This window comes from Mauremys mutica, chromosome 12 (genome assembly GCF_020497125.1).
Source record: "Mauremys mutica isolate MM-2020 ecotype Southern chromosome 12, ASM2049712v1, whole genome shotgun sequence".
NCBI lineage: Eukaryota > Metazoa > Chordata > Testudines > Geoemydidae > Mauremys > Mauremys mutica.
The window spans coordinates 25663425-25682177 of NC_059083.1; the positions used below are offsets into that span (position 1 = coordinate 25663425).

The window sequence follows — 18753 nt, forward strand, 5'->3', positions numbered from 1 at the left end:
GAACTGGATCCACCACTCTCATCTGAAAGCAGTGCCAGCTCCTGAACGGTGGACCGTCCAACCCGCGGAGAAGACTGCCAGCAACAATCTGGGACTTAAACTGTTATTCAGGCGACAGTAAGGCCTGCTGGGAATGCCCTGTGACCCCTTTGGACAGTTACAGCGCACTCCCTGTGAAAACTCTAAACGTTGGCTGTGTTTATTTTCACAGGGCCAGCCTAACCTGTGGGCATGGTCCCTTTTGTTTTTAATCTGCTTGTTATTAGTAGTAGTTATTTTGTGGGTATTTGGGGAATTGTAATTGTTAGGCCTTAGGATCACTTGCCCAGTATGGATCCAGGCCTAGGGTTTGCCACAGTGTTGCTCTTTGCTATGGGAACACTCCTCTCGTTAACTCCCGTTTCTTCCCAGGCATATGCGGGATGGAGGGGAATCCCTAACAAGTTAGGAGCAAATACGTATGAGGGCCTGAAGGTTTGCTTTGCCCAAGAATTTAATCTCTCTAACTGCTGGATATGCTCCCAAATCCCGCACCACGCAGCTGGGTTGCCCTGGAGGGTGGTTCCCCAAAATTGGTCAGATCTCTGTTGGGGATGGTTCAGTAGGGGAAGAAACATCTCGGGTACCCCCTTGTCACAAAACTGTACTATTGAATCCCAGTATGCATTGAGGGACGACCCTTGGGAACCACAGGCCAACTCGACGCATATCCCTTCCCCTATTAGACTGCGGTCAGTGGACCCCGGGTTAGTGTGCTATCGACAGTTCCAGTCCGATAATCACACCTGGTCTGCTGGAAATAGCACCTGTCAGTATTATTTCTCCCCTGACAGTAATGATTCCCTCCCGGTCTATGTTAATGGCAAATCCAACTCTACTGCCCGGTTTGGAACTCTTAGTGGTGCCCAAGAAAAAAAATGGAGAAGTGGTTATAATGGGTTGGTAGGAAATGGCCACTCCTTTTACATTTGCAGTACCTCTGCCTATAAGCGGCTCCCGCATCGGTGGTATGGAAGCTGTTACGTAAGATATCTTGCCCCTCCCCTCCGAGTGCTCCCTAAGCTGCCCCCTGGCCGCCCCAGGCAGCGCAGGTCCTTGTATGATGTCCCAGAGCCCATTGGCGAGGGAGACAGACTTGGCATGATCCTCCTCCCATCTTATGGGGTGGGACGGCTGGCTAAACTTTACCGTAAGCTCTCTATGTTTCTCACCAAGTTTGCCAATGACACCCTGGCCATAGAGAAAAGCCTTAACTCAGAGCTTTATCAGCTCCGGTTGCTGGCCCTGCAAAACAGACAGGCCCTAGATTATGTTTTAGCTTCTCAGGGCGGGGTGTGTGCCCTTATTGGGAACGAATGTTGTACTTATGTCCCAGACAACTCACAGGACATTAATAAACGCATCCTGTCGGCCGAACAGGCTTTCGAGCAGTGGAAGGCCCAGGAAGGGAAACCCACAATTTTTTATTCCCTTTGGAGTTGGTTGCCCAACCTAGGAGGACTGGGAAGTGGCCTTGTGCGTCTCCTCCTCACAGGTGTGGTACTGTGCCTGGTCACCCTCCTCCTGATTGCTTGTTTTAAACTGCTCCTTCGTAAACTTTGTGCCCCCCGTGCCCTGAAGGTCCCTATGTACCCTCCCATTGAGAGCCCCAGCCCCAGGGCACTGAATCACATCTTATCCACAGTATATGAGAACACTCAGCCAAAGGTTTGTTGAGTATTCTCAAAGGAGGGAATTGTTGGTGTCATCAGGCATCTGTATTAGGCCTGAATGAACCAAAGTTATTCTATGCTTGCCCAGAGGGTCCCCATGTTAAACTCTAATCGACCTTACAGGCCAGTAACCGAGAATGGAATGTGTAGCAGCTAGTTATCAGTGCAACACTGATACCAGGAGGCAATAATGAGGCCCGCTTGCACCTGGCTAAGGGCGGGGGAGGGGGCAGGATAACAAATCAGAGGGAGTAAAACAAAATAACCGGTCAAGAAAAAGTCACTAACGAGATGAATTGTTTGCTGCCAAGAATGATTTAACCTGCTTAGTGTAATTGCTAGCCGTATAATGTATCTGCTATATGGGAAATAGGAGGGGGGGTAGAGGGGGAGGAGTAGTGGGGGGTAATGAGAATGCTTAGCTGAAATCATGTATAAAGAGAGAAAGCTGCTTGTATCTGTGTGCATGATTTGAGACACCTCTGTCTCCTTGCACAAGCTTTGAGATCTCAAATAAACTTTGTCTGCTTCTCCACCTTGGTGTGTTTATTGAAGCGAAGCACACCGGGCAACGAACCACTGTTGCTGTCCTCAAGCATTCTGTGCTGGCAACAGATCTATACAAAACGCTCCTGGCTGCTGCTGCTTCTCCCCAACAGCCCAAACCCTGATTGATTCATGCTGTGTCCCTGCCACCCCCACCTCCGCCTGTCCCCTGCCCGGCTGTTAATGCTGCCCCCTGCCCAGCCCCCACCTCTGCCCCTCAGGGCCCCTCCTGCAGCCCCAGGGGTCTTCCCCCTCCTGCCCCCATCCCTGAGGCTGCAGAGAGGGAGGGGGAGGTGCTTCCAGGGGCCATAGAGATGAGGAGCCAGAAGCTGGGTAGATGGGAGTCCTCCAAGGTCATAGAGACTGGGCTGTGTGTGGCTAGAGAGGCTGATTTCCGGTTCCTGCCTCTGCTGCGTGTCTCAGGGACACAGGCTGAGCCGGGATCCCAGCCCCACCCAGAACCAGGGTCGGATTCTCCCCCCAGGGACGGAGCCCGGCGGGAAAGTGAGGATCGGGGCCTCGTCACCAGCATCGATAAATGTCACCTGCCCCCGGCCACAGTCCAGACAAACCCGGATCCTGCTGGGGACCCGGCTCAGGGGCAGGAGGATTGAAGGGGAGGTGAGAGCCCGTAACTGACCCCCCCCACACGACCACTCCACAGCCCAGATCCCCCCCCGAGGGCTACGGCTGATCCCTCCCTTCCTCCCCACAGAACATCTGGCCACCCCCACAGCCCAGCTTCCCCCACCCCCCACCTCCACCTCCCAGCAATGTCTCCCCGAGGTGAATCCCTCACAGCCCAGCACATAGTGCTCAGTGTCAAATCTCTTAGGGTTGTTGGGCAGTTGCTGTCGTGTGTCTCCGCATCTCACACTTTTCCGATCCACAGACAGGACGAGGTTGGGATGAGCCGTGTCTGGATCCAGAGTCCCATTCACTGGGGAGAGAGAATTAGAGTGTTAGGGGCAGAGCTCAGCCCTGGGGGAGCTCCCTCCCCTAATGCAGCCTCCACTCCCAGGCCAGGGAACAGAGAGGAAGGTGCAGCAATGGGGAACAGCCACTTAAAACCAGAGAGTAGGAGGTGGCACTGGGTGTGGTAGCACCATCTCCAGCCTAGAGCGAAAGGAGGAGCTGACAGTCTCACAGGAAGAGCATCTCCCCAATCCAGGAAGCAGGGAGCAGCTCCAATGGGAGAGCCCAGCCCTGCCCAGAGGAAAGGCAGGATGTTGGAGAAGAGCGATGGGAGACCCCCTCCACCGGGGTGAAGCAGAGGGATGTGGCAGGGAGCTCTGTTGGCGTGTGACTCAGTTAAGAGCGTTTCTGTTCATCAGAATGGGGATGAACTCAGCATTAAGGGTGGTGTCAGGACTCTTTTTGTGTCCCCGCCCCCTCCGTGGCCCTGACTGAGGCCCTGCCCCCTGGCCAGGCTGGGAGACTTCCCCACTATGGAGAGCCCCTGACACTCCACCTGCCCTGGACATGGGTCCATGGGCCTTTGGCAGCAGTCCCCAGCCCATGTCCCCACTCCCCGGGGTGCAGCACCCTGGGCAGGTGGAGGATCCAGGGCTTCCCAGTGCGGTCCCTGGATGGCAGCCTGGTTCTGGCTTCTGCCCTGCCCAGGGCCTCAGGGAAAGAGGAGCAGGGGTGGGGCCATTGAGAGAAGCCAGCACCAGGGAGAGATTGGTGCTGTGGGCAAGGGCTGCACTACACAGAGGAGCTGCTCAGCTGCCCTGCCCTAAGCACAGACACTGCCTGCCATGCTCCACCCCTGCCAAGCCTTGCAGTGTGTGTGGGGGGCAACGTGGCCCTCTTCCCCCAAACTGTGCCCATGCTGAAAAGTGTCCTGGTCATCCCACCTTTAAAAGTGTGTGTGTGTGTTGTGGAGGGGAGACATGGGTCCCTGGATCTCCTTACCGTTTAATGTGTTATTTTTAGGGCTGTGTGTGTCATGGTCGCTGTCAGTTTGGTTGGTAACTTTAGCTACAATCTCATGAAGACATTTTCTCTGGAATTTTCTCACAATTTAAAAGCAATCTTCACCCGCAAACTCACCCTGTCTGTGTGGTCCAAACAATTCTCCCCTTTTTCTCTCCAGTTGAGATGGCAGAGTGTCTTGGGGGAGAAAGGAGAAGAGAGGTGAGACTTTCATATTCATAAGAGCATCCCCACTCTGAAACTGTTGTATAATTATGACAGAGAAACAGACAGAGAGGCCCAGAGACACACTCAGGTATTTAATAAAAAAAGGTCTGAAATCTATTTCCCCTCTCAGTCAGGCATCTCTCAGCAATGGAGCCAGCAGCTTTGCAGCCTCACAACTATCCCAGGACACACAATCTGTAAGAGATTTACTTTTCCCTCCTCATCCGCTCCCTCCCTTCAGACTCCAGTTGGTTTGTCTCATTCACTTGCTGCCTTTTGTCGTAACCTAGACCCAGAGCCTGCAAAGACTTTGGCATAAAAGTAACTTTACCCACTTGGGTCCCTTTGACACTAACGGGATGTTCAGAGTTTGTGAAATCCTGGCTCTAATTGTGAGCTGTTGGGTCTGTTTACTCAGCGCCTCTACAGAGAGCAGCACGACGGGACCTTGTCCTCCATAGGCAGAAATGGAAATAATAGTAAAATTATTTTATCAAGGTGGAAATTGAGGTGGGGGAGGGTTGGCTCAAAGGGTCCGATTCCCCCCTGTACCGGTAAAAGGAGAGGGGAGGGGCCTTTTGTGACTCTGCTGTTCAGTGGCTGCAGGGGCAGGTGCAGACCTTGGCACAGGCTGAGGAAGTTCTGAAGCCAGCCAGAGCTACATCCCTGCGACAATGGCCCCCGTGTGTCTTGCCCAGCGTTCAGAGTGTCAGAGGCCCAGCTTTACACTGCCCACCTCCCTCTATCCCTCGTCCACCCCATCCCTCTTCCAACCGCCCTCACCACCCCCACCCCATTCCCAGCCCTCTCAGGAACCCGCCTTGTGCCTGCAGCTGCTGTGGAGGAGGCACCACAGGCTCCTGTGCTGAAGGGATCCCTGACCGTGGGGGAGGGGCTTTCTCCTTCCCTACAGCCCATTTGGCAGAAACTAGCTGCAAATGGGACCAGAGCTCAGTGATGTGCTGGATCCGCCTTTGAGAAATGTGCCCCATGGCTGGTGATGAGGCAGTAGACAGGGAGGGCTCTGAGCAATAGAGAGTTCTTTGCCACGTGTCTGGCTGTTGGGTCTTGCCAAAATGCTCTGTATCCAACTGACCATCATATCTGGGGTGGGGAAGGAATTTCCCCCCAAGTCAGATTGACAGAGAGCCGGGGGATTTTTTTCTTTCCTTTCTCTGCAGCCTGGGGCACGGGTCAATTGCAGATTTAAACTAGAGTCAATGGTGGATTCTCTGTAACTTGTGTAGCGGGGCAGTTATCACCCTCCTGGGATAAAAGGAGGTAAAAGGTGAAAAGCAGCTGAGGTCGGCTGACTGGGGAGGCAGCCACAGCTGGGGCCACACCCAATTAGGCCACAACTGGCCCTGATCATAGGGCTGGGAGCTAGGCAGGCAGGAGTCTCACTGCAGGGCTGCCTGGGAGCAGAGCACAAGGTACCTTACACAGAACAGGGCTGGGGTGGGGCAGGCAGAGCTGGGGAGCTCTGGCCTGGCAAGTCCCCAGGCTGAGGCCTTGTTAAGGGCCAGGGATGGTACTAGGGCTAGAAAGGCAGTAGGTCCAACCTCTTTGCTAATGATGAGTGGACATTGTGGACTGCAGGCTGCCCCAGAGAAAGGAGGCTAGATGACTGGCAGTAACCACTGAGGCAAGGTGGGTATAGAGGGTTGGGATTCCCCTGGGAGAGGAGACCCAGAGTGTGGGGGTACTGCTGTGGGCAGAACCCCACGGTAAGGGGCACTGGGGTCCAGGAGGGGAATGGGGGGGCCTGAGGCAGGAGAGACACTGGCCAGCAGTGGGCGCTCTGGAGCAGGAAAGCTAATTCCCTGACTGACCAGCAGGAAGCGCCGCACTGCTGAGTGCTCAACCAGTTACACTTGAAGTTTTAAAATCATGATTTAAGGACTTCAGTAACTTGGCCAGAGTTAGGGGTTGATTGCAGGAGTGGGTGGGTGAGATTCTGTGGCCTGCAGTGTGCAGGTGGTCAGACTGGATGATCATGATGGTCCCTTCCGGCCTTAAAGTCTTTGAGTCATTTCTTAATTTAACAGCATCATCTAAGTGTGAACCAATTGATCAGCACCATTCTCTTCTCAGAGGCTTATCCCAATTTCCATTCCTAGATCCCTTCTAAGTACCTTTGAACTTCCCCAGAATCTCCATTAGCACAGTCGTTTTCTTGGAGAAACCACTGACTCGCTCTTCCAGTTCAGGAGAAATCTCCTCTGGCTGCTGGAACTTCCCCTTCTCACACCTGGAGGGAAACAATTTCACTTGATTATATTTTACTGTGTGACTCATTCTAAGTTCTGGCTAGTGAGTCGCTGCTCTCATGGGCCTGGAGTTAGAATTCCTCGACTTCTCCCAGCCTCAGAGCAGATGCAACACAACCCAGGCCCAAGCAACCTTCTCTTCAAAGGTCATTAATATTCTTCAACTCTCGTCTGGAGAGACCAGCTCTGGGGACAAAAGGGGAATTGAGTCTCCATGGCCAATTCGCTCCTTGGCCTCCATGCTCTGAGGATCAGGAGGTTCCCAGGTGAAGTGCTGTAGAAATCTGCCTCTAGGAACTAGACTGAGACACCAACTACCCCTTCCCCAGCTCATTCCACACAGGTCTCCAAACAGGCCTGAGATGGGGAAAGGCTCTTGAAAACTACTGCCCTGGGCTGAATAGTGACCAGGACCCAGCAGTGACAGGCCCATAGTCCATCCCCACAACCCTGAGGCTGCCAGTCCCCCAGGGATGTGACATCTCTACAAAATACTTGAGGTCAGTCCTTCCCACTGACTGGAGAATTCCAGAGTCTTCTGTACAAGAGTGAGCACCCCAGGATGAAGTCGATCAGAGAGATTTGTATCCAACATGTGATCTCCCCACACATTTTGCTGTAGAGCCCCGGGGAGATGCGGTGCTACCCTCATCATCAAGCTCTTTCCCAGCATTGTGGAGTGCGAGGGAGCCACATACCTGCTCAAGGTGGTTCTGACATCCTAGAGGAGAGAGAGACAAAAGAATTTCAGTCCTCTCTGACACACACACACAGGGGATCCCAGGGAAGGGGTTGAGGAAGTATGGGGGAAGAGACCCTGCCCTGGCCCCAGGGCCTTTGATTCTCTGAGCTAATGGGGCTTTTCCACCTTTCATATCTCTGTGACTCTGCTAAGAATAATACTCACTCAGATGTCAGCAATGCACATGCTGAGTGACACTGAGCTCTCCGACTGCTGGACTCCAGTGCTTATGATTCAGCAGCCCGCTCCTCTCTCTGTGGGGGTCTGGCATGTTTCTAATGATGAGTGCTGGTTTCCAATTGTCCCTGGGGGTCTTCAACCCCATGCCCCACCTCCACTCCAAACCTTTCCCCAATGCCACACCCCAGCCCAACTCTTCCCACTCCCACTCAACCTCCACCCTGTCTCTTCCTCGTCTCCTCTTGTGAGCTGCCATAAATATTAAGGAATGAGTAACATAAAATACCTCCTTGGAGCAGTACTGAATCGCTTTACTTGTAAGGGGTTAAGAAGCTCAGATAACCTGGTTGACTCCTGACCAGAAGGACCGATAAGGAAAGAAGCTACTTTCAAATCTGGTGGCTTGCGGGAGGTTTTGTTTTGGCTCTGTTTGTTTGTTCCCTCTCCTGACGGCGAGATAGACCAAGCAGGGACAACATCTCCTGAAAACCTACCTGAAATGATCCATCTAAGATTACAAAAATTCTAACTAAGGCAAGGAAATGCGTTAGCTTATTTTTTTGTTTTAGCTTGTGAATTTTCCCTATGCTAAGAGGTAGTTTTATTCCTGTTTTTGTAACTGTGAAGCTGAGTCCAGAGGGGAATCCTCTGTGTTTTAAATCTTTTTATTACCCTGTAAAGTTACCTTCCATCCTGATTTTGCAGGTGTGATTCTTGTACTTCTTTCTTTATAATCAAGTTCTTCTTTAATGAACCTGATTGATTTTAGTGTCCCAAAGATAAGGATCTGGTCTCTACTTACATTAAAGGCAATTGGTTGGTATATTATTCTCAAGCCTCCCCAGGAAAGGGTGTGAACGGGCTTGGTGGGATATTTTGGGGGAATAGGGATTCCAAGTGACCCATCTCTGAATTTTTGTTTAAATCACTTGGTGGTGGCAACAAGGACAAGGAAAGGAATTTGTGCCTTGGGGAAGTTTTTAACCTAAGATGATGGAATATAAGATTAGGGGGTCTTTCATGTGGGTCCCCACCTCTGTCCCCGAGAGTTCAAAGTGCGGAGGGAATCCTAACATGAGCACGCTCCCTCCCCGCTCCTCCCGTTCCCTCCCAGCATCTCCTGCACATAGTGGAACAGCTGATTGCAGCAGGCAGATGGTGCTGGAAGAAGGAGGAGGAGTTAATCGGCAGGTCTGACACTTGGTAGCACTGAGGGGGAGCGCTGGCTGTCCTGGAGCACCCACCTATGTTTCTCATTCAGTCTCACCTGCAGGAATTCACTCGCTGGCTTCTGACACTTCCCCTCCATCTCACTGAGCAGCTCACTGAGATGGGAAATCTGCTCGGAGAGTTTGCTGACATTTTCATTCTGGATCCTCACAATCTCCTTGTCCAGCTCCTCCAGCTGGGCCAGCAGGAGTCGCTCTTGTTCCTCCAGGAACTTCTGCAATTGCTGAAATTCAGACACAATCTTCTGCCTCTCGGTTTGTGTTTGTTTCTGTATGAAATAGGGCAAGGGCTGGTCAGGGACATATGGACGGAGCCCGGGGTCCTTTCATGGAGAGCTGAGTGTGCAGGAGGGTGATTTTCTTTGAAAATCCTAAGATTTCTGACATTTGACTCTACCCTTTGGGTACTAGGCAGGGGATTCTCTCACACCTTCCCTTTTGGCCCCTGTGTCCCTGTGAAAGGGATGTTTCTCTGTCAGTCATGGTCAGCATCTTCTGTTATTTATGGTCTGTGGAAATTCAGACCCAGAGCAGCAGGAGGCAGGACTCAGCACTACACTAACAGAGATGTCAGGGGAGTTAAAAGAAACAAATGTTTTAAAAATGCACAAAATGTCTAGACACAGTGGACAAGCACTTCACGGGGACATTTGTGTGAATTCAGGCAAGCCACAAGGGCTACTCATCAACTGAAATGAAAGCTTAGGGCTTGTCTACACATGAATCAAACCCAGCAATCCGTGATCATGGAGAAACACACACAAGCCCATGTTCATGTAGGCCACACAGGAGTCTGCCTCCAAACAGACCTCCCACTGCCAGTCCCACAGCTGGTTCATAACAACAGGCACCTACCAGATATTCCTGGCAATTCCTCTCTCCAGTCGCTTTCAATCCCAGCAGCTTTTCTCTCTCTTCCCTCAGAGTTTTCAAATGGGCCTGGATTCTTTCCTGAAGAAACAGAAATGATTTGGGAAGTTTCATCTGGATAGTTGAGAGGTGCTTGGAAGTGGGTGTTTTTCCACCCAAAACCCAAGATGACTGTGGTTCTAATCGCTTAGCGACATCAGGATCACCAAGGTGATGAAACCTCATTAATGGAAACTAGGGGAGTGTCACACTCAGACTCGTTACCAATTCTGGTTCAGTGTTTTTAGTAATTAGCAAGAGATCTCAATTATACCCAAGCTTTACTGGTATTTGTGAATTGATTAATGGTACAGAGCATAACAGGGCACTGGAGTCACATGGGGGTGAATCAATAAACCTGTTTTTTGAAGGTTTAACAGACAAAGTGATACAAATCTCAGAAGCCACCAGGGTTTCAATATGGGCTGGGATTTCAGCCCTGAAGCCCTGGGGCTGCACTGGTTGGGCAGAGCTGGTCTAAGCACCAGGGCAAAACTCGTGAGATGTCGGGAGGCCATTCGTCTGGTTTGAAGCTGCACAGTCCAGTTTTGTGGAGCACTGTCCCTGTCCAGCAGGGACTCAGCACTGGACGTGGCTTTGTCTGGTGCAAAAGGGAGAGGAAGAGACTGAGGATGCAGGAGGACACCCGTGGGAGTGGGGTGGCACCTTCATGCAGAATGATGCAGGCGGGTGGCACGCTGGAAAAAACAGTGGTGGTGTCCACACAGGGTGACTGATACTGGTGAGGACGGGCCCATGCAGGCAGGTGTGGGCATGTCCGATGTTCTGGGGATGCCTCAGTGACCTCCCTAATTAGACAGGATGCAGATTTGTATAAAGAACGGGTTGGGGGTTGCCCCAGTGCTGCCCTAACCCCTCTCCATGGCAATGCCCCCTGGGTAGGTACCCCATGGTCCCATTCCCTGGTAAAGATCCCGGAAGCAGTGCATTCTGGGAGATTTCCAAAGGCTGCCTGGTGGGACTAATGGAACCACTCTGGCTGGTCCTTGCCCATGTACACAACAGAACAGGTCAGACTGGCACCGGTCAGCTCCAGCCTGGGGTTGGTTTTGCTACAACCCAGTGTAATCCCAATGGTACTTGGCATGGACCTGAGCTGTCTGGAGCCCTTTTGTGTGCGGACGGAAGGTGCTCGGGGTCCCACACAGCGTTTAGCCCAGTGATCTCCTCTAGTGCAGGCCGGCAGCATCTGAGTTTAACCCCTCGTGGAGCAGCACAGGAGTTCAGAATCCCAGTGGGAAACCTCCTCTCCCTGGTGGGCCTGGGACCTTTTTATTAAGGCGTCTCTCCCTCCTAACGGAGACACTTCATCACTGGGTGGGGCTGATGCTAAGATGGCAGCATGGCAAAGTGGTTCGGGTCTTGGACTGGGTCTGGGGAGATCTGGGTTCTATGCTAAGCTCTGTCACTGACATGCTCGGTGAGTATGTGCAACTCGCTGCCCCGCTTTGTGCCTCAGTTTCCCTTCCCACCTTTTGTCTAGCTAGACCAGTGGTCACCTACCAGTCGATTGCGATCAACTAGTTGATCCTGGAGATTCTCCCAGTCGATCGCGATCTCTGGCAGCCGTGCGGCACTCCCAGAAGGGGCCAGCCTGCCCCTGCAGCCTGAGGTGAGGGCAGGGTTCTCTTCACGGGGCTCCTGCCTGCAAGCACCGCCCCCGCAGCTCCTATTGGACGGAAATGGGGAATTGTGGCCAATGGGAGCTGCGGGAGTGGTTCCTGCAGAGAGGGGCAGCGTGTGTAGCCACATGCTCCCCCCCAGGGGCCACAGGGGCACATTGGCCCCTTCCAGGAGTGGTGCAGGGTTGGGACAGGCAGGGAGCCTGCATTAGCCCCGCTGCACTACTGACCGGGAGCCACATGAGGTAAGTCAGTGCTGCACAGCTGGAGCCAGCTTCCCTCACCCCCTCCTGCACCCCAACCCCCTACTCCAGCCCTGACCCTCCTCCCAGAGCCAGCACCCTGTGCCCTCACCTGCACCCCAACCCTCTGCCCCAGCCTGGAGCCCTCTCCTGCTCCCCAACCCCCTACCCCAGGCTCAGCTCAGAGCCCCCTCCCAGACTGCAAACCCCTTGGCCCCCGCCCAGAGCCCGCACCCCCACCTGAATCCCAACCTCCTGCCACAGACCGGTGAACGTGAGTGAGGGTGGGGGAGAGCAATGGAGGGGGGGGGTATGGAGTGAGCGGTGCTTCTGGGGCGGGGGGTGCAGATCCTGCTTTCAAGATTTGATATTTTGCCTCTGTTGCCACATTTCCAGACCATTAATTTTGTTACAGCATCTCCCGTACAATGAAGACTTTACAGAGCTGAATGATGAGTCACACCCGTGACAGGCAACTCTCAGTGAAATTAGCCTGTCATTAAAACCCCAAAGTTAACCCATTAAATTTGACAGCAGTTCCCTACCTTATACTCCTGGGCAGCCTCCTCAATGGGGACCACCGTGTGAGCGCGGTGAGCCCGGGACTCTCTGCAGATCACACAGATGGGGGTTTGATCCTCTTCACAGAACAGTTTCAGAGCCTCCTGGTGTCTCTCACACACCCCGTCCCCTCCTGCTCCTTTTGCCGCCTGTAAACTCAACTGCTTGACGAGCTCTAGGATATTTGCCAGCTGCCTGTTGGGCCTGAGGTTTCTCTGTTGCACAGTTTCTCTGCACTGAGGGCAGGAGGTGGCTGTAGCGGATCCCTCCCAGCACTGGCTGATGCAGGCTCGGCAGAAATTGTGCCCACACTCCAGAGTGACAGGTTCTGTGAAATACTCCAGACAGACGGGACATGTCGCTTCCTCCTGGAGACTTTTCACGGGGTTCTCTGCAGCCATGGCTCCCTCTGGGCAGTTTGTAACAGTCTTTGTTTCAAATTCCTGAATTCAAACTATGCCCCGCCTGCAGCAGCAAGGGGGTGTTTCCTTGCCTGAAAATGACTCCTGCTGTTTGCTGAGCAGGAAGGACCCAGTCAATTTTACCCTTGGAGGCTTTAGTGTAAAAATGTACAATCACACCAGAAGGGAATTGTTTGTAATGTTTTATTTACAGTAAGTTGCTGGAAAGTAGCAAAGTAAAAGGAGCTGAGAAGGAGCTTTAATAACCACAGCACGGCCAGGAGATCCCCAGCTACTGAGAACAGTGGCAGGAGCTCTGGCTGGGAGACCCCCATGAGATCTAATCCCACAGATCTGTACAAAACACTCCCTGCTGCTGCTGCTTCTCCCCAACCGCCCTAACCCTGATTGATTCATGCTGTGTCCCTGCCACCCCCACCTTTGCCTGTTCCCTGCCCGGCTGTTAGTTCTGGCCCCTGCCCAGCCCCCACCTCTGCCCCTCAGGGCCCCTCTGCCCCTCCTGCAGCTTCAGAGGTTCTTCCCCCCTCTCATCCCTGGGGCTGCCGAGAGGGAGGGGAGGCACTTCCAGGGGCCATAGAGATAAGGAGCCAGAGGCTGGGTAGATGGGAGTCCTGCAGGGTCATAGAGACTGGGCTGTGCGAGGCAAGAGAGGTTGAGTTCTGGTTCCCCCCTCAACTGTGTGTCTCAGGGACACAGGCTGAGCCGGGATCCCACCCCACCCAGAACCAGGGTCGGATTCTCCCCCCAGGGACGGAGCCCGGCGGGAAAGTGAAGATCGGGGCATCGTCACCAGCATCGATAAATGTCACCTGCCCCCGGTCACAGTCCAGACAAACCCGGATCCTGCTGGGGAAACGGCTCAGGGGCAGGGGGGTCACAGGGGAGGTGAGAGCCCGGAACCGATTCCCCAACCGCCTCACAGCCCAGATCCCCACCTCAGGGCTATAGCTGATCTCTTCCTTCCTCCTCACAGACTCTCTGGCCACCCCCACAGCCCAGTATTGCCCAGCCCCCACCTCCACCTCCCAGCAATGTCTCCCCAAGGTGAATCCCTCACAGCCGAGCACACACGGCACAGTGTCAAATCTCTCAGGGTTGTCGGGGAGTCGCTGCCATGTGTCTTCCCATCTCACACTTTTCTGATCCTCAGACAGGACGAGTTCGGGATGAGCCGTGTCTGGATCCAGAGTCACATGCACTGGAGAGAGAATCAGAGTGTTAGGGGCAGAGCTCAGCCCTGGGGGAGTCTGGGGCCATTTCTCATGCTCCCCAGTAGCCCCGTTCTGGCTGGGACAGTCCCGGATCCCAGGGAACTGCCTCTGTCCTGGGCACCTGAGTCTGAGCAGAGATGTCACTGCAGCTCCTCAGTCTTTGTAATGGGTCCCACTTCATTAGTTTCTCATTTATCACAGAGGATTCAGCTCCCACATCCTGCTGCTGGTGCTGCCTCATTTTCCAGCAGCACAGACACAGCCAGGAAGGTGTCAGAAGCTTTTATTGAGGGAGCAGAAGTGGCAGGTACCAGCTTTATACCCCACAGGGAAGCTCCCTCCCCTAATGCAGCCTCCAGTCCCAGGCCAGGGAACAGAGAGGAAGGTGCAGCATTGGGGAGGAGCTGCTTAAAACCATACAGTAGGTGGTAGCACCATCTCCAGCCTAGAGGGAAAGGAGGAGCTGCCAGTCTCACAGGAAGAGCATCTCCCCAATCCAGGAAGCAGGGAGCAGTGAGGGAGCCCCAATGGGGGAGCCCAGCCCTGCCCAGAGGAAAGGCAGGATGTTGGAGAAGAGCGATGGGGAGACCCCCTGCACCGCGGTGAAGCAGAGGGATGTGGCAGCAGGGCCGGCTCTAACATTTATGCCGCCCCAAGCAACCAAAAAGAGCGCCGCCCGACCCCTCCCCGAGCGTCGCAGCGCCCAAATCCCCACCCCCACGAGCGCCGTGCTGCCCAAGCCCCCCACCCCTCCCGAGCACCGCATTGCGCTGCCCAAGTCCCTGCCCCCCCGAGCCAGGGCCGGCTCCAGACACCAGCCCACCAAGCACGTGCTTGGGGCGGTACCTTGGGAGGGGGCGGCGATCGGGGTTTGTTTTTGTTTTTTTTCGTTTGGCCGGGCAGCGCTAAAGGGAGGGGGCCGGACTTGGGCGGCGCGTCGCGACGCTTGGGGGTCGGAGGGCTTGGGCAGCGCGGCGCTCGGGGGGACGGGGATTTAGGAGGCGTGACGCGATGCTCGGGTGGGGGCGGGGACTTGTGCGGCGCGACGTGACGCTCGGGGGGGCGGGGACGTGGGCGGTGCGACGCTCGGGGAGGGGTTCGGTGGGGCGGCGCTCGCGGGGGCAGGGCAGCGCTCTTTTTGTTTGCTTGGGGCGGCATAAATGTTAGAGCCGGCCCTGCCCCGAGTGTCGTATCTCCCAAGCCCCCCCACTCCTCCCGAGCCCCGCACCACGCCACCCAGGTCCCCACCCCCCGAGTGCCATGTTGCCTAAGCCCCCCACCCCTCCCGAACGTCGCGCCGACCACATCCCTGCCCCCCTGAGCGTCGCGTCGCCCAAATCCCCGCACCCGAGTGTCGTATTGCCCAAGTCCCCGCTGCCCCGAGTGTCACGTCGCGCCGCCCAAGTCCGACCCCCTCCCCCCAAGCGTTGCCTGGCCAAACCAAAAAAAACAAAAATAAACCCCGAGCGCCGCCCCGTCCCAAGGTGCCGCCCCAAGCACGTGCTTGGTAGGCTGGTGTCTGGAACCGGCCCTGTGTGGCAGAGAGCTCTGTTCGCGTGTGACTCAGTTAAGAGCGTTTCTGTTCATCAGAATGGGGATGAACTCAGCACTGAGGTTGGTGTCAGGACTCTTTTTGTGTCCTCGCCCCCTCCGTGGTCCTGACTGAGGCCCTGCCCCCTGGCCAGGCTGGGAGACTTGCCCGCTATGGAGAGCCCCTGACACTCCACCTGCACTGGACATGGGTACGGGGGCCTTTGGCAGCAGTCCCCAGCCCATGTCCCCACTCCCCGGGGTGCACCACCCTGGGCATGTGGAGGATCCAGGGCTCCCCAGTGCAGTCCCTGGATGGCAGCCTGGTTCTGGCTTCTGGCCTGGCCAGGGCCTCAGGGAAAGAGAGCAGGGGTGGCGCCACTGAGAGAGGCCAGCACCAGGGAGAGATTGGTACTGTGGGCAGGGTCTGCACTACATAGTGTGGGAAAGTTCCTTCTCAGTCTCCCCAGCCTCTGCTGTTTTTAGCCCTGGTGAAACAGGCTTGGGTAATGCAGTCCCCCTTAGGACTCAGGGGAAGTCTGTTCCCTGTCTCTCCACCAGTCTTGTTTAAAGTATTTTTACCCTGCCTTGTGGGAGAGCGTACTGCCTGGGGAGGCTCGCTGCATTGCTGCTCCAACACTCCTGGCAGCCAGGCTCCTTCTCCCTCTGCTCCCCCTCAGCTGATTCTAATTTGCTACCTTGGTAACCCTTTCTCAGCTGAACCTGATTGACCTGTAGTTGCCTCCCAGTTGATAAGGAGGAGGGCCTTTTAACCCTCTGGGACTGACTACTACCCCCCCTTGCAACTGTCTGTCCTGAGTTTATCACATATCCCCCCCACCCCCCTGCTCAACACTACAGGACTGTAAAAGCAGCAAAGAATCCTGTGGCACCTTATAGACTAACAGACGTTTTTGCAGAATGAGCTTTCGTGGGTGAATACCCACTTCTTCGGATGCAAGTGGTGAAAATTTCCAGGGGCAGGTTTATATATGCAAGCAAGAAGCAAGCTAGAGATAACGAGGTTAGTTCAATCAGGGAGGATGAGGCCCTGTTCTAGCAGTTGAGTGAAAACCAAGAGAGGAGAAACTGGTTCTGCCCCAACAAGTACTTTGCAGGGTGCTGTAGTAGCCGGGTGGGTTCCAGGAGCTCAGAGCTTTGTCTGGACCCACTTCTGCTGGGGGCAGGGATGAACTCAGGAGCCGCCCAGGGTTCATCACCCCTCCCCCACCCAGTCCAGCGTCCCCACCTGCCCCCCCCCAGTGCTCCTCCCAGTCCAACAACCCCCACATACCCCCGCAGCCGGATTGGGCTACTTGGGTCGGCAAACAGTGTACCCTTGAAAGGCCATCCGCGTTGCCATGCTTGCTTCCGGACCTATGTTGTACTCTGAAGTGGAAGGGTTGTAGCGACAGGAACCACCTTGTTACTCTCGCATTTTTCTCTTTGTTTTGGTGCATCCACTGCAGAGGAGCATGGTCCGTGACAAGGGTAAACCTCCGTCCGAGTAGGTAATAGCGAAGACTTTCTATGGCCCACTTTATGGCCAGGCATTCCTTCTCTACTACGGCATATTTACGTTCCCTGGGCAGGAGTTTCCTACTGAGGAACAGGACTGGGTGTTCTTCCGCTCCAACCAGTTGTGAAAGCACCGCTCCCAACCCAACCTCAGAGGCATCCATTTGCAAGATAAACTCCTTCACCCAGTCCGGAGCTATCAGCACTGGGTCGGTGCAGAGCACGGTCCGCAGATCTGCAAAAGCCTCCTCAGCTGCGCTAGACCATCTCACTATGTCCGGGCCACGGGCTTTCGTTAGGTCAGTTAGCGGGCATGCCCTGGTGGCGAAGTGGGGGATGAACCACCTATAGTACCCCACCAGCCCCAGGAATGCTCTGACCTGTTTCTTCTGGACAGGTCAGGGCCAATTCTGTATTGCCTCTAACTTGTTGAGTTGGGGCTTCACCACGCCCCTCCCCACTATATACCCAAGGTATTTGACTTCTGCTAGTGCATATGGAGGGATTTGGAGGGATTTGCAGTCAGCCCCACCTTCCTCAAGGTGTCCAGGAATGCTTCCACCTTCCCCAAGTGCGTCTCCCAATCTGGACAATGTATAATGACGTCATCGAGATAGGCGGCCGCATACCTGCCATGTGGGCGCAACAGTTTGTCCATGAGCCGTTGGAAGGTTGCAGGAGCCCCATGTAAACCAAAAGGGAGGACAGTGTATTGATACAGTTCCTCTGGTGTTGAAAAGGCTGTCTTCTCTTTGTCGGCCTTGGCCAAGGGAATTTGCCAATAACTCTTAGTCAGGTCAAGGGTGGACAAAAATCGTGCTTTCCCCAGTCGGCCAATTAACTCATCTATCTGGGGGTATAGGATACGCATCAAATTGGGACACCGTATTCAGTTTCTGGAAGTCATTGCAAAATCTCATACTGCCATCCGGTTTAGGTACTAGGACCACTGGGCTTGACCATTGGCTATGAGACTCTTCAATGACCCCTAACTTCAACATTTTCCTGACTTCTGTCTTGATCTCTTCTCTTTTCACCTCCGGGATCCGGTATGGCTTGACATTCACCTTCACTCCAGGCTCTGTGAGGATGTGATGGTGAACCTCAGTAGTCCTGCCTGGCTTTTCTGAGAACACGTCCTGGTTGCGTTCGATCATGTTGATCACCTCCGCTCGTTGGTCAGGGGCCAATTCTGGGGATATTCCCACTTGGCTAGGCAGGTTGCTCTCGGGAGGAGGTGACCCTATATTGACCACATGAGCTTCTCTGTCTTGCCAAGGTTTCAAAAGGTTTATATGATAGATTTGTTCCAGCTTCCGGCGTCCGGGCTGTCAGACTTTGTAATTGACCTCTCCAATAGCTTCTATTATCTCGTATGGCCCCTGCCATCTGGCCAGGAGCTTGCTCTCCGCTGTGGGTACGAGTACCGTCACCCGATCTCCCACCTGGAATTTTCGGATCGTCGCTTGGCGATTGTAGTATGTTTGTTGGGCCCCTTGTGCCCTCTCCATGTGTTCCTGCACTATGGGAGTGACTTGGGCTATCCTGTCTTTCATCTGCAACACATGCTCGATGAGGTTTCTCCCTGGGTTCGGCTGTTCTTCCCAACTTTCTTTGGCAATGTGCAGTATGCCGCGGGGGTGGCGACCATATAACAGTTCGAATGGGGAAAACCCAGTTGAAGTCTGAGGCACCTCCCTGATCGCAAACATTAGGTACGGTAGCAGGGTGTCCCAGTTCCTCCCATCCCGGCTCACCACCTTTCTTATCATGTTCTTCAATGTTCTATTAAAACGCTTGACGAGGCCATCGGTCTGCGGATGATAGACTGATGTCCTTAGGGTCCGTATGTGGAGCATTGCACATAGATCCTTCATTAATTTAGACACAAAG

General features: G+C 54.3%; 1 protein-coding gene across 1 annotated transcript in view; it reads right to left on the reverse strand.

Annotated features, from left to right (window-relative positions):
• Nucleotides 1-2050: 2050 nt before the first annotated feature.
• Nucleotides 2051-18753, reverse strand: part of LOC123346642 (E3 ubiquitin-protein ligase TRIM7-like) — a 30290-nt gene continuing 13587 nt past the window's right edge. The window contains exons 6-9 of the mRNA XM_044984120.1: nt 6539-6654; nt 4314-4373; nt 3040-3198; nt 2051-2070 (exon numbers count right to left, since the gene is read on the reverse strand). Of these exons, the coding sequence (XP_044840055.1) occupies nt 2051-2070; nt 3040-3198; nt 4314-4373; nt 6539-6654 (355 nt within the window). The remainder of the gene's footprint in view (nt 2071-3039; nt 3199-4313; nt 4374-6538; nt 6655-18753) is intronic.